This window comes from Pempheris klunzingeri, chromosome 3 (genome assembly GCF_042242105.1).
Source record: "Pempheris klunzingeri isolate RE-2024b chromosome 3, fPemKlu1.hap1, whole genome shotgun sequence".
Classification (NCBI taxonomy): Eukaryota; Metazoa; Chordata; class Actinopteri; order Acropomatiformes; family Pempheridae; genus Pempheris; species Pempheris klunzingeri.
Window position 1 is genome coordinate 26,443,629 of NC_092014.1, and position 14,275 is coordinate 26,457,903.

Sequence of the window (14,275 nt, forward strand, 5' to 3'; positions counted from 1 at the left end):
GGTGAACGTCTTGGAGTTCAGACATGGAGGCCCTCAGTGTTTAGCATGCATCTTACTGCTGCCACCAAGTCTTGCTGCAGGTCTTTTTTAGTCCTCCTGCCTCCTCAGAAATCTGGTGGCAGCCATTGATGGCACTCAAAGATAGCTTTTGCTACCTTTTTCCGTGCTTGTGCGAGGCAGTGATCTCCTTTCTTAACTTTTTGGACAGTTCTCATGACTTTCCCATATGTCACACATAACACACACCCTCAGCCGGTCTGGGTATTTGATGTGTCCTATCTCAAGCACACCTGATGCAACTAATGAGGCCCTTGATAAGTTGCATCAATGCGTTTGAAACGACACCTGAATATGCAGTGGAGTGCTCTTAAGAGGGATTCCATTCAGGGGGTTGAATAATCAAGACTGCAAGTCGTTAAAAGTGTTTTGTGTTGAATGCAAAAAAGTTTGTACATTTTGCCAGAACACCTATTTTGCAATGAGGGTTGAATGATGAGTGAACTGAACATTGCTGTGGTGCCACGATAATCTTCTAGTTCTCCTTTGTAAAATATTGTTTGATCTGATGTTTTATGGTGATTCGACTGGGGCTGCCTTCATTACCAGGTGATCTGATGATTAGTTTGGTCTATAAAACATCGAGCTCAGTGACGTCTCCACGTTTTGTTTGATCAACAGTCTGAGAAGGTTCAGTTTCCAGTGATTTAAACAGAGAAAAGCAGCAAAGCTTCACGCCTGAGGAACAACCACAACTTGTTGACCTTTCTGCTTGAAAAGTAAATCACACAATTTTTCATTGCAGCTTGAGTTTAAAAAAAAAAAAAGCTCAACTCGGGGTCTGGCTACTTGGTTTTTCTGGAGTTGCAGAGTACAGATTACTTCCATGGATGGAGTTTGATCATCAAATGACCCCAACAGGGTCATTTTTTTTTTTAACAGATCTTCCCGAAATGCACAAGCAGGGTGAGAAACATCACATTAAAATAAATGAATTAAAAACAGTGTGGATGGAGCTCAGAGTAGCTCTTGATGACTATTGCACGATGTTATATTGTACGTGTGCTCGCGTTTCCTCATCTAAAAACTGAAGAAATAGCCGAAAACCAAGACAAGATAAAACTCCCTTTAATATGCAATGAATCATTTTCAAGTAACCTTTTTTTTCTAACGTCTGTCGGTAACAAAACAATACTGTATACAAACACAAATTGCTACATTAATGTAAACAAGATATAAAAATGATCCTTATGGTAATAAAACAAGAATTTGCTGCAGAATTCCCCTTTTTATGTGATTTTTTTTTTCTTAGACCAACCTCCACCAAACTCACGGTTAGAATTTCAAAAATATTCAAAAACAATATGGCAACGTAACATTCAAACACCAAGTTTTTTTCTTCTCTTTTTGTTGTTTTAGTTGTAACACTCAGATGCTAAGTTCAGTGGTTTGATGTTTCAACTTACTGGTGGAGTCTCATGTACACATCAGCCATGCATTTTTGATATTGCATTCATTTACTTAATACACCATTATATATTAATGTGTTTATCCCGTCGGTCCAATTTGTCAGCAGTTTTTTTTTGTTATTATTGAGAGAGAAGTCTGATGGCAACTGTCAAAGAGTTTGTCATGCAATCTGACCATTCAGCATCTGTGTGAGTTGTTTACATCTGTCTGTGTGTGTGTGTGTGTGTGTGTGTGTGTGTGTGTCTAATAGAAATCATAGGAACAACGACAACATGAACAGAAACTGAACAGACTGTACTAACGGACTGTTAACTGCTGAAGCTGACACACTCGTTCAAGGCATTAGTGAGACAGTTTCCGTGCTGGCGTGAGGAGTAACAAGGTGGCTGAGGAAATCTGGGAGGCAGAGAATTTAAAAACAAAAAGAAGTGGGAGATTATCGGGATGTTGTTTCAGATTCAGTGAGGGGTTTCACGAGTTTTCCTTGCAGTGGTTGAAGGAGCCAGGGAGGAGGAGGAGGAGGTGGAGGTGGTGGTGGTGAGTGTGTCTGTATGGGACAGTGTAACAGGCTCGGTGCATCCTTCCTGCCAGACTGGTCCTGGTTCTGGGAGGATACTGGTAGTTTTTTTTTCTTTTATTTGAAGGGGGCAGAGAGGCAGAGGGGACACTGAGGCGAGGGAGAAGAGAAATAAGTGCGTGGTATTTGACAGGTCTATGACAGGAATGGGGGGGGGGGGGGGACTGGGAGATGGGAGATGAGTCTATGATAAAATGTTGGACATGAACTCGTAGAATCGTTTGGAGTACTGCTCTGGGTTCACCGTTGAGATCTCTGCCCCGGCCTGGGAGACAAACAAACGGAACAAAACAAGCAGAAAATGAGATAAATGGAACCGCACACAGACAATACAAACACATCAATACTCTAAAACACTTGCAAGGCCTGACACCATTATTTTTACATTCCTTTATTATGCCTGTAAAATACCAAACAAGTGTTGGCATCTGTTAGGGAGCCCTGACGTGCTCAATACTAAATAAATAAAGGAGAATAAATAATATGAACAGAGTAAAATATCTAAATCAATCAATCTATCATCATGAACACTAAACTCATTATGAAGTGTTATTCACTTTTACTTCATTGAGCAATTGTTACTTCAGATGTCATTCTTAGAGGCTGCTGCTGGAAACAAACAGGTATAATACAATAACTTGCTTCTCCCTTTATCTAGATTAACGACGCCACACGTGCTACCTCACTGGCCAGCTTACCTGTGAGCCTGGATTCATTACTCTACATTAAAGGACAGTTTCACTAATGTGGGAGTTGCTGGTCTACCGCTGTTTAATCGATTAGTCAGTTACTGTTACTGTGTGTTATATTATTGTGCACTGACCCTTTTAGTTGACATTCTTTGATTGGCTGCAGTTGCCCCAATAATTACTTTGCAACCATTGCAGCCTGTTCCACGGCTGCTGGCTGAGGTGATCTACTGGACAAATTCCAAACCTTTGTACCTACCAGTGATTTTAAAATATGTAAAAATCGGGTCCCGGTTTAAAAATACAGACGTTATCCTTTAAAGTGAGGCGGTGTTACCAGCAGCCGGCTAGTTCGGTTAGAGTTACATGTGATTGGCTGAAAGGTGATGGAGAGGACGCTGGTGACAACTTAATTCAAGGTGACTAAGAAGACACTTATGGGGAACGAACAGAGTTTATTGTTTTTCACGTGAAAAATGAATAATAAAATAGGAAAAGAGAGAGTTCTAAGAAGTTATTGAAGTTTTTAAACACGTGTTGAATCTTCCTCATGTATAGCTGACGAAGATGATGTCTTCACACTCACCCCGTGTTTCACAGTTTTGGCAGCATGTGCAGCTTTTTTCTTAGCGTCATAGTGCGTGAGGATGTCGATGATGGCCATGAAGTATACCTCCTTCTTCACAGCACCTAGCACAGGAACAGCACATCACAAGGTTTTACTTTCACCTGAAAATAAATAATGACAGCTGTTGTGGCTTTATTCTTTGGTGGTGGAACACAGTACTACTACTACTACTGTTATGAGGACTGCAGCTTTGACCATTCCACTCCCTTGTTTTGAGTGCACCTAACCTGGCTGATACAGATGGTTTATTATTATGGCTTATTATTATTTAAGGCAAATGTAAAATTAAAAAAAAGTTAAAGATTGTGCATCTTATGTCAGTCAGTCAAAAATGACCCTCACTGTCGTGGCTCTTGATTGCGTAAACGTCCACAGAAGGGTCAAACTCCCCGGGGCCAAAGAATCCACCACAGTTGAGAGGGTTTCCAGGGCTGTCAGGAGGTGTGCCGAAGGAGCCGGTGAGTACACCTCCGCTCATCCCGTCGTTCTCGTACTCCTCCTCCTCCCCTGCGCCCTCCACGTCCATCTCCTCCTGCTCTGCTCGCTCCACATCATGGATGCCCACTAGAAGACTGTAGTCCATGATCTTTAGGGTAGCCAGAAACTGACAGACAAAGAAAACACTCAATGTAACGCCTCGTGTCACATTCGCACATTTAAGTTTGTCCGTCATCCAACTCTGGTCTGACTTAGAACAGTCGGCCAGACCTTTTTTTAAGATGCTCATTTAAACTCCACGGTAATGATGGGTATCATACCAGTCTTTAAAGCTTCACTAATTTATAGTAGCATTGAATCAAACTGACAGTGCTGTAGTGCAGTAGTGACACACCAACAGAAAATGATCACGCAAGTAAGACAGTTTTGTATTAGTGTCACTGCTTTCATCAACAATGGTCCCAGCTACAGTGAAAGAGCTTTGACAAATCCACCGTCCAGCACCAAGTTAGCGACTAGCTGCTGAACACCCAGACTGTATAAGAGAAGTGGACGTGTATTCGGTTTTGAAAAGCAAAGCCAATGCTGAAATGCCTCAAACCTGCATTGTTTTTAATGGCCAAGAGGGGGCGACTCCACTACTTACAAAGAGAAGTCCGATTGTACAGAAGTCTGTGAGAAGATGAGGCTACTTTTAAACTTTATTATCTCAGTAGACATTTTCTAATGAACTAAATCAGTAGTTTCAAATCCTCAACACAGCAGGACGTTAATTTAGGGCGGGGCTACCTTGTGATTCAGAAGTCGTTACCATAGTGACCTGTTCATCAGGATGGAGGCACAGCAGTGGTGTCCATGGCACTGTGTACATTTTTTTTTTGGGTGTTGTCGATGTGACGCTTTCATTTCATGAAACTTAAATGGAACACTGCCTAAAAATGTCTTTTTCAGAATTCAGTAGTACGAAAAGACACTTCAGGGAGTACATTTTGTTTTACGCCTGCTTTTCACCAGCCAAAGTTAGCATCCCAATTAATATCACAGTTAACATGAATTATGAATGCATCTTGTTTGTCTTAACGTTTTAAGGGCCGGGCCACGCAGGCTTCCTGCAGAGTTTTGGGAACTATTTAAAGATAAGGCGATACAACCGCTCGTGCAAAAAGGAAGACGTACCACCATCTCTGAGAGGCACTAATTACTCCTCTGCTATCAGCAGGAAAGGCTCCCACTGACCCATCTCACAGCTCAACACAGACAATAAAATCACATGCAAGACGCCTTGAAGGATTACTGCTGGATGTGATCGCTTCATCCAGGCAAGGCAGACCTTTTATAATATAAGAAGGGGACTACGAACATATAATAATCCTCATTCACACATCATTCATACAGGAGGAATCTAAGTTGAGGAGACTATTCTTTCACACACATTCACACTCTGAAGTTGGTTCAGTGTCTTGCCCCCCCCCACCAGGACACTTCGACATGCTGACTTAGAGGAGCCATGGATCGAACCGCCGACCTTACGATTGATGGACGACCCACTGTACCTCTGAGCCACAGCCGGCCTGGATGTTGTTCTTTGATGCAGTGGAGGTCTTTGAATTGAGTGGAAGTGTTTGTTTTAAGTGTTGGAGAGATTTGGAAAAGGTGAAGGCTGTCTCAATTGGACGAGGACAATAAAGAACCTGAACCCAAATAAGATCACTGCTGAACCCCCCCCCCCCATTGTTATTGAGGTTAGCAATAAAGCCATGGCTTTTATGGCCTCTCCATCTATTCCCTGTGGTGGTGAATGTTGAATATAACTAAACATGGATGATGCCGTCTTTTTTCTAAAAAGATTTAATCTTGAGTATTCAGTGCTGTCTCTGTTTAATGACGAGTTCTGGAGAACAAGCCTCTAGCCTGGGTTTGGACTGAGACATCCTCAACTCCTTAACAGAAAAAATACTTTATCTAATCCTAAAATTTGTGTTGTGAAAAAGCAATACAAAGATATTGAGTTCTAAAATGTTGGTTGATAAGTTGCTAATACAGATTATGTTTTCGTGCAGGCCCTGTTATGGAAAGCACCATCACAGCACTTCTTTGGTGTGTCAGAGGAGCCTCGTGCTTTAAACAGAGCAACGGCCAAACTATTCTACTGCAGACGAGATGAGAACCTGGATGTGTTTTTTTACCTCGACGTCCCGTTTTAGCTTCTCCAAAAAGTACTTCTTGTTGTCGTCTCCTATCTGCAGCTTCTGGCCTTCATTCAGGAAGTCGTTGTCTTTAAAAGTGGGGAGTTCTTTAGCCTGAAGAGGGGGAAAGTATTTTGGTACTGGGCTCAATGTCATGCTCATGTTTTCCTAAACTAAAATGTCACTTTTGTTTGGTCATTGGGATGATTAGAGGTCACAGGGCCACACATGCATCATCAGCTGTAGATTTACAGATACTACTGACATGCATCAGTGTTCTACAGGACACACAGTACAGTACAGTACACACTAACACACTAACAGGGTATTACTACAATATCTTGCTTACTTGTAACTACTTAATTTAGCTGCCATTTGACAAGTTTGCTACTGGGTGAGCTAAGGACATTTATTTTTGTCCAATCATGGCAGCAGCCATCAACGCACTGAAATAAAACGTACCTTCTCCTTGTCGCTGGCTTCCCTTGAGACTGTAGAACCCTAGAAATTAGGGAAAATAAGAATAAAAATAGAATTAACTGAAAGCAGCTCACGATACATCAGAGGTGTTGTTAGCATATCATCCACTTAAACTCAGACAGCATCTTCTTGATGTGTCACTATTGGAAAGGTTCTTTCCTCCAGAGAATACTTGGCAGGAAAGGAGGCTTTTTATGGGATGGTGAAGAGGCAGTCAGTGCGCTGTGCTCACAACCGCTGCTACTACTGTGACGTGCACTGTAATATTCAGCACAAAGCCAGAATTCTATATTAATGAGCTACATCTGTAATCTCCTGTACATTTTACCAGGACTGTATGAACTACTTAAAGTCATTGCCATGCCCATTTTTTCCTTTTGACACAAAAAAAATCTTAATAATCAGACAATTTGCAGTTGTTAATGCGAGGCATACTAGAAATTAAATCACCATTCTCTCCGTTTATCAGGCAATCACACGAACAGAACTGGGACTCCAGCAAACTTTACGTCCAATCACACGCAGAACAATCTAGACAACAATATCCGCATTCCAACTGATGCAGCAGAACCAGACATACCGTCTTTTTTCTATTCTACACATTCTTCTTGTCCAAATCCTTGCGCCTACACCACCCACAATGCAACTCACCAGCCGACACTTCAGTCTGAGATCGGGGTGTGTTATGCTAGTAGCTGCTAATGTTGCCTCATGCTGCAGGCCTCACGCAGAGATGATCAGAGGTGTGGTCAGCTTGTCCCCTTCTCACTCCACACCCCCACATTTCTTTCATTTTCAAACCAACCTACACCACCTCAACCTCCCCATGGAACAACTTTTTACACACATGCAGTAACCTCCACCCAACACGGACCCTGACAGAAAGCCGCCCACATTGAGCCTGGGTCTGTTCGAGGTTTCTTCCTGTTAAAGGGGAGTTCTTCCTGCCACTGTTGCTCAGTATAATCTAATATCTGATGCTGCTCATGTGGGAATTCTTGAATCCTTAATGTTGAATTCCTGAATCGTTGGGTCTCTCTCTAATTAAAGAGTTTGGTCTAGACCTGCTCTTTATGGAAAGAGTCTTGAGATAACGCTGTTATGAATTGGCACTATATAAATAAAGATTGATTGATTGATTGATAGTAAACCTGTGATGCAAACAATCATGGAGTTCTTCTTTAATCTACCACAAGGTGGTCATTTTTTTCATAGCAGTATTTTTAAACTACTGCCACGGACAATGAAACATAAGTTAAGTTGTTTAAATATATTCACAAAAATAAATCTTTCACTTAACTTATGGCTGCAACTAACTTTCTTATCATGAATGCACGTGTTGATTTTCTCAGAGTCAGAGGTGATGTCTTGTTTCATCCAAACAAAAGTCTAAATTCAAACGATATATGCAAAGGTAGAAAACAAAGCTGTTCAGAGCAAATATTTGACTGAACTAGAAGTCAGCTATCAACATTGTTATCTACCATCATCAGCTACTGATTAATCGACTGCTCGTTTCAGCAGTAAAACTGATTGGACGCTGGCCTCCCCCTAATTTGCCCCCCTCATTTACTTCTTAAATTTCACCTAAATCAAGTTTGTGTTTGTAATTATCTTTTATATCTACATTTATTTCTTTTTAATATTATTTATTACATTATTTTGCATTGTGTTTAGTTCATGTTTTATTCTTTTTCCCTTGCAGGAGTCCTTACTAGTGTTCTGCTGCTTCTAATAACTCCATACATGTTTACAGTGTTACTTCAATGTGTGGAGGGAGATGTGTGTGGATCTCATGTGTGAAGTCTGTGCTGACTTTATTCAGTCTACTGTGTACCTGATTTATCTTTAGACGACAGATTGGTTGATGCATTTCAGTGTCATTTTTTCCACAGGTCGTAAAACCAACACATCCTACCTTCAGGTCATATTTGCGGTGTACAGTGAGGCGGTGGCTGAATACATTCCGGGTCACCACCATGTACGTCTCCACCCCGTCCACTGTTAGCCTGTACATGCCCAGGAACTGAGGGAGCAGCGTATTGCCATGACACTCCACTATAAACTGGAGGGGGAGGAGAGCAGAGAGCATAGCGGGAAGTGTGGGAGTGAGGAATCAAATAAATGGTATGAAAACTGATTAAAACTGGACACAGCGCTGCTCTATAGTCATATCATTTTTACAATGCTGCATCATTTCTATGCAGGTGTGACTTCAGATTCGAAAGAATGTTTAATCGCATTACAAGGTGTCAAAGTACTCAGATAAGTGCTCAATATTAGATACTGTCCTGTACAAGTGGCTTCTACCTGATGATATTTCTTTAGGATGTTGTGCATCTCAGCGATGTCCTCACTGGACACGGTTTTGATTACAAAGCGGTGGTCGTAGCTGGATAAGAATCGGTTGCCAAAGCGACCCTGGGAGTCGCTGTTGAGTGGGGCGCTCCTTGTCAGAGAGTTCTGCCAGAAAAACAAATAAATAAATAATAATTAAAAAAAAAAAAAAAAAAACTTTAAATTATTACAATTCAATTCAATGAAGTTTGTTTGTATCTTGTAAGCAAGAGTGGCTCACCTGGTAGTCCTGGTCATCGATGCAGAACCTCTCCCTCAGGTTTCTGAACACCATGGGACAGTACTCTTTGAACTTAAAGCGACTAGGCAGGTTTTCTCTGACAAGAAAGGGACAGTGAGTCAAGCACAGTCAGCACAACAAACAGAAACTCATTCCTGAAGATAAGAAAGAAGACTGACTGATGTTCGTTCGCAAAATGTTTGCTTGCCGATTGTTGGATTTATGTTTGCTACGCTACTGTGGGGATCCTGCACAGACAATATTACAATTCAGAGTTGACATCTGCAGCTTTGAGGTTCTCTTCTAAATGCATTTGTTCTGCTTTGGAATAAGAGCATTAGGTGCTGCCTGTTTGCTGCACTTTAACATGTTCTCATCCAGCAAACAGCAGAGCAAACCTTGACGCGAGGCTTAATCAACACCTCGTTTAAATTTAGAATTGTGAGCTGGGCCACTGACATAACTTCCATTAAGTGCTAAAGCCAGATGTGTACCAGTCTCATTATGAATTAAGTACTTTATGGATCTTACATATACAGTTCATTTAGAGACTGTCTATTAGGGACATCCTGTGTTTCAATTATCGTTGGTTGGTTTGTGCCTGGCAATGAACACAGATGATGTGCTAATTCTCAAAGCCGCTAAGACTTTTGGGCACTGTAAATGAGCAGCAGGAAGTCCAAACTGCAGGTTTGCACAGGCACAACCAACCAAGAGTCCCCAGTTGACAATAACCAACGGGTTTGTGATGGACACAGACTATACTATTGGTTGACAAATATTATTAAATGTCATGAACCCTAATAGGACCCACCTCTGGGCCAGAGTCTGCTATGGTGACCTAGTTACTGTTTATCTCGTGTTCACAGTATGCCCACGCGTCTATACAGGACCAAGGGGGCACGTTTCCCTGACCACTGGACACAATCACACACAGAAAACTCCACGCTGCTTTAGTCCTACGCTGTCACTTTACCATGAGGATGATTTATATTGCAAAGCTGCTCAGTTAAGCACTGAGCGGAGCTTTGATAACAGTCTGTGCTCAAATGCAAGCTGACCCAGAACAGTAACATCAACATTTCCACTGTGATGGGATTTGGTGAGAGCAAAGAGTGGTTTAAGGCGCCATTTCTAATTTTGACCATACATGTGGATTACAGATTGTGCCTTTAATGGACTTTGCTGACAGTGCATAAGCCGTGATGTACCTACTTGTTAAATAGGTGGTTGTCCACTTTGATCTTACTGTAGGCTTTAAAGTCATCTGGCATCAGCATTACTGGTACAGGCACGTTACTTAACTCATTAACCTGAAGGAGAGACACCAGAGAGAGCAAAAGAGAGATCAGACAAGACCTTGAAGTAGAGCGGAAATAGCTGATATACAAACCAACAAACTGTATAATTATTAAGGAATATAACAAAACAAAGCAGCAATATTGACTTTTGCAATTTCAATAAGGGCACAGTGTGAAAATATGCTGAAAACAGACTCCTACGCAGAGTACAGTGTGCAGTTCCAGTCAAACAAATAAAGATGCACTTTAAACATCACCAGCATGAAACTGAGAAAAATACCCGTGAGTGTCATTTTGCCCCTAAACTTTGCTAATTAAGAGAACAGAGTTGTGAATACACATCTCAGTTTGTAAAATAAAACATGTAATTACAGTTTCATGTGACCAAAACACGTTTGGCCAAATGTGCGCCGAGTGTTTACCAGCACCAATCATTAACTCAGGGACCAAAGAACAGGCTGACAGCTTTTCTTGCTCCTGCTAAAACCCCTGACTCTGATCTTATCTGCTGAACCACATCCAACACTCAATCTCCTCACAGATTATCACGTAAACAGTCATGCAAGAGAAATTGAGGGGAGAGATTGAAGAGATGCCACTGCTCCGGGGGGAGAAAGTTGAGTCAAACTGCTTTTAAGGAACTGTGAACTGAGGAATAACAGACAGATAAACTAAAAAAAGAGCAGCAAAGGGGAAGCGCACAGTCTGTTTGGTCATTTAATATGGGTTCTTCTCACTCACAGTTAAGTTAGGGAGCTTCCTAGCGCCTACAGAAGCCTGAGATCAGCTGTGTGCAGGGAAACTAAAAGGCATCAAAAAGTGAAATGATACGTGATGAGATATGAACGTTTGATGGACAGCTTCTATACGGACACACTGGGTCCTGTATAAACATCACTCAGGTATTGTAGAAGTGCCGTTTAGAAATGCTGAATGAGCTCACTGTATGTGCAGTGTAGGAAAACACAAACATTCCTTTAACTGGAAGCGCTGATAAACCTGACGGGGCAATTATTTGCCGACGTGAGATTTTAAAAATGGAGGGATTAACAGCATTACACAGGTGTTGTAGTACATCATCTTAACACCAACTGACACCGTGCGGAAGTGAAGTCTTCCAGCGTCACAGCTAAGGCACTATTATAGATGCATACAGCATCAGACTGGAAGCAGAGGACTTTGATGAGAAGTCTGTTTGATGTCTTGAATCGGCTTCCCGCCCCCACACCTCAAATCACCAGGCCCGAGTGCTGCACCCACACACCCACTGCCAAAGTTCACCCACTGAATGCTGGAGATGCTGCAGTGATAACCATATCATTAGCTGCCTCCCTGATTCCTTGGTCGTACGCATCTTATCCAACGTGTCATTTGCTTAAAATAGGCCAGCTAATGCTTGTGGCTCTGTGTTATGTCTTGCAGCACCTTTGAGTTACTACCAATTACTGACTGAAGTCGTGTTTGGAAGAGAGGTCATCTTACCACCCAAACACTGTCATTTGATCACAGCACTGCTGATGTGACAGTAATGAAGTCACTCAGCGGACAGCAGGTGCTCCTGCCCTCTGAGCAAGTCCAAAAGTTTCAACTCTGGACATAGTTCTCTGTCACTGTCACCCTACTCAACTGTGCAACAGTGGGTGTCAGGCTGAACAGGCACAAGGTGGATTGCACATTAGCTCCATCCATCACTGGTGGAGAATCTGCCCTTCACGGTGCTTTTCATAGCAATGAGCAGCCTCGGCCAGAAGTGAACGTGATATATTATTTTCTGCTCTATTAATAGGGAAATGGAGTGATGGAACTAATGGCACCGATCGGATACAGGCGCCGAGCGTTGGAGCTGCAAATACAAGCTCAGAGCAGTTTATTCAAACAATAGGCAGGCTGATGTCTGCAGCTGTGGGGATGAAACCTGCTGCTCCGTCTGCCTGCCCGCCTGCCCGCCTGCCTGCCCGCCTGCCTGCCTGTCACACCCCTCCCACTCCATGCCTGCACTACAGCAGCCGCAGCTACGACTTGGCTTCCAAACACCTCACCGTCCGTGATTTATGATGGCACGGTGCTAGTGCAGTGCTTTGAGTGAAAATGCACACGGATTTTGTGATAGTTAGTCCGCAGCTGCAGTGGATTGAACAGATCCACTCTGAATCTCCAAACGCACGCTTGAGGCACAGCAAGCCGCGGCTAGCTATCAAGGCAGCAGCAGTTAGCTACAAACTGTATGAAAGGGACCAGCTCAGTACGGAGTCAGCCAGCAGCCTTCTGTCCAGGCACACTGCTAAACACTTAGCGACTATCCATAAAATGGGCACTTTGCATGGCGGGCTGAAGGCATCAGAGCTGGCTTGACAGATGAGGGCAGCAGGCTAACAAGCTAGCAGGCTAGCTAAATCAAAACAGCAGCATAAACAAACCGCTCGCCAGCGACAGCGACACATTTACCGGGTTCTTACCGTATGGTTGACGCCCCACATGAGAACGCTGAGAATGGGCTCACTCGCACGAAATAATTTCACTTTCTGTCCTATAAAATGCTTCTTTTTCGTCTTGGTTTTGCTGGCGCTGACAGGCGCCGCGCTGGTGCAGTTGGATGACATGTCTCGGGCTGGGAATTCAGGGTACGCAAGACGGCACTCACTGTGGTTCGGAGCCTCGACACACAACAGAAAAATCGGAAAGTTAAGAGCGTTTTAAGTATCTATAAGTGCATCGTGCTCATCGTCCAACTCGCAGCGAGTCTCTGAGAAGGATGAGTGTCTTGTTGGAAGTCAGCGGTAGAGCATTTTGCTCCGTCACCACCCTTCCTCTCCCGTGCAGGCCGCGGCGGAGTCCACGGAGCAGCTAGCCGGCCATCAGGCTAACAGCGCAGCCTCTCCCTCACGAGAAGACACCCCGTAGCAGAGGACCGAGGCCTGGTGGGGAGCTCCTCTCCTTTCCCTTGAACGCGTGCAACCCAAAACTGACGCGATGCTGTTTTACTTGTCGGTGAGTAATCCCATCCTGATGCGCCCGAGATTGTTGTCAATCACCACCAACAGGCGTTGCGTTCGGGGTCTCCTCAAGATGGCGTCTGTGTTGCACTTCACAGTCAACAGCGCCCCCAGCAGGCCGCCGGCAGAACTGCAGGGGTTCCCACAACCGTACCCTGCCAGGACCAGGACCAGGGACTAAGACCAGGGACTTAGACCAGACCAGGACCAGGACCAGGGACTAAGACCAGGACCAGGGACTTAGACCAGACCAGGACCTGGACCATGGGACTATATCTCGTTTCTTATTGTTTTGATTTATGCCCCATACTGTGGAAGTTTTTAATACCTGGTGCTGCTCATGTGGGGATTCCTGAATCCTTAATGTTGAATTCCTGAAATAAATGCATGACATTATTCTTCTCTCAGTCTGATGTGTCCTCATTCAGGGGAAAAGAAAGTAAAGACAAGGGTCTTTACCAAGCAAGTCTAATGAACGGACGTTGTTCTGCTGCATTATGGGAAATGTAGGAACCAGTGTTTTTAAATAATAAATGACGTTACACTACAAGATGATATCAGTCGCAATAATTTAGTGGCCATGGTTTTAGTTTTCAGGAGACCTCAGGTTCAAGATTGCACCATCTAAGATCAAAGTTGTCAAATCCCCTTTAGCAATTACTTTTTCTCTCCCATGAATGAAACGATATTTTCTTACATTTCTTAGTTCTCAAAGAACTATTCTGTGACAACACAATTTACATGTTCACCATTACCAGCCAGTTGAATTTCCAGCCCATGTTGGGACTGAGTCTTCAGAGAGAGCTCATCATGTTGTACAGTATGTTTACCTGACAGATATGGAAGTCAGTAGAGTTTGTAGTACCAGTATGCACTCTTGTAAGCTGTCTCTTCTTTACTTTACAGTATGGTCACACTATGGTCTAATGACTCTGATC

The 14,275-nt window shown here is 43.2% G+C and overlaps 1 protein-coding gene across 1 annotated transcript; it reads right to left on the reverse strand.

The window, feature by feature from the left end:
- Positions 1-1,109: 1,109 nt before the first annotated feature.
- On the reverse strand, positions 1,110-13,427 carry LOC139198835 (phosphatidylinositol 5-phosphate 4-kinase type-2 beta). The gene is made up of 10 exons (XM_070827793.1): positions 12,801-13,427; positions 10,259-10,356; positions 9,044-9,140; positions 8,776-8,928; positions 8,384-8,530; positions 6,448-6,486; positions 5,986-6,099; positions 3,704-3,965; positions 3,320-3,423; positions 1,110-2,309 (listed from the first exon to the last, which is right to left on the reverse strand). The coding sequence occupies exons 1-10, from the start codon at positions 12,942-12,944 to the stop codon at positions 2,229-2,231; spliced, it is 1,239 nt and encodes a 412-aa protein (XP_070683894.1). The 5' UTR covers positions 12,945-13,427; the 3' UTR covers positions 1,110-2,228.
- Positions 13,428-14,275: the final 848 nt, after the last annotated feature.

Excerpts from the sequence above, each read along its gene's own strand:
- LOC139198835 (XM_070827793.1), bottom strand. The coding sequence starts at position 12,944 with ATGTCATCCAACTGCACCAGCGCGGCGCCTGTCAGCGCCAGCAAAACC. Across the intron at positions 10,357-12,800 it reads TGTGGGGCGTCAACCATACG|GTTAATGAGTTAAGTAACGT; the intron begins GTAAGAACCCGG and ends TCTCTCCTTCAG. Across the intron at positions 8,929-9,043 it reads TCGATGACCAGGACTACCAG|AACTCTCTGACAAGGAGCGC; the intron begins GTGAGCCACTCT and ends TTTTTCTGGCAG.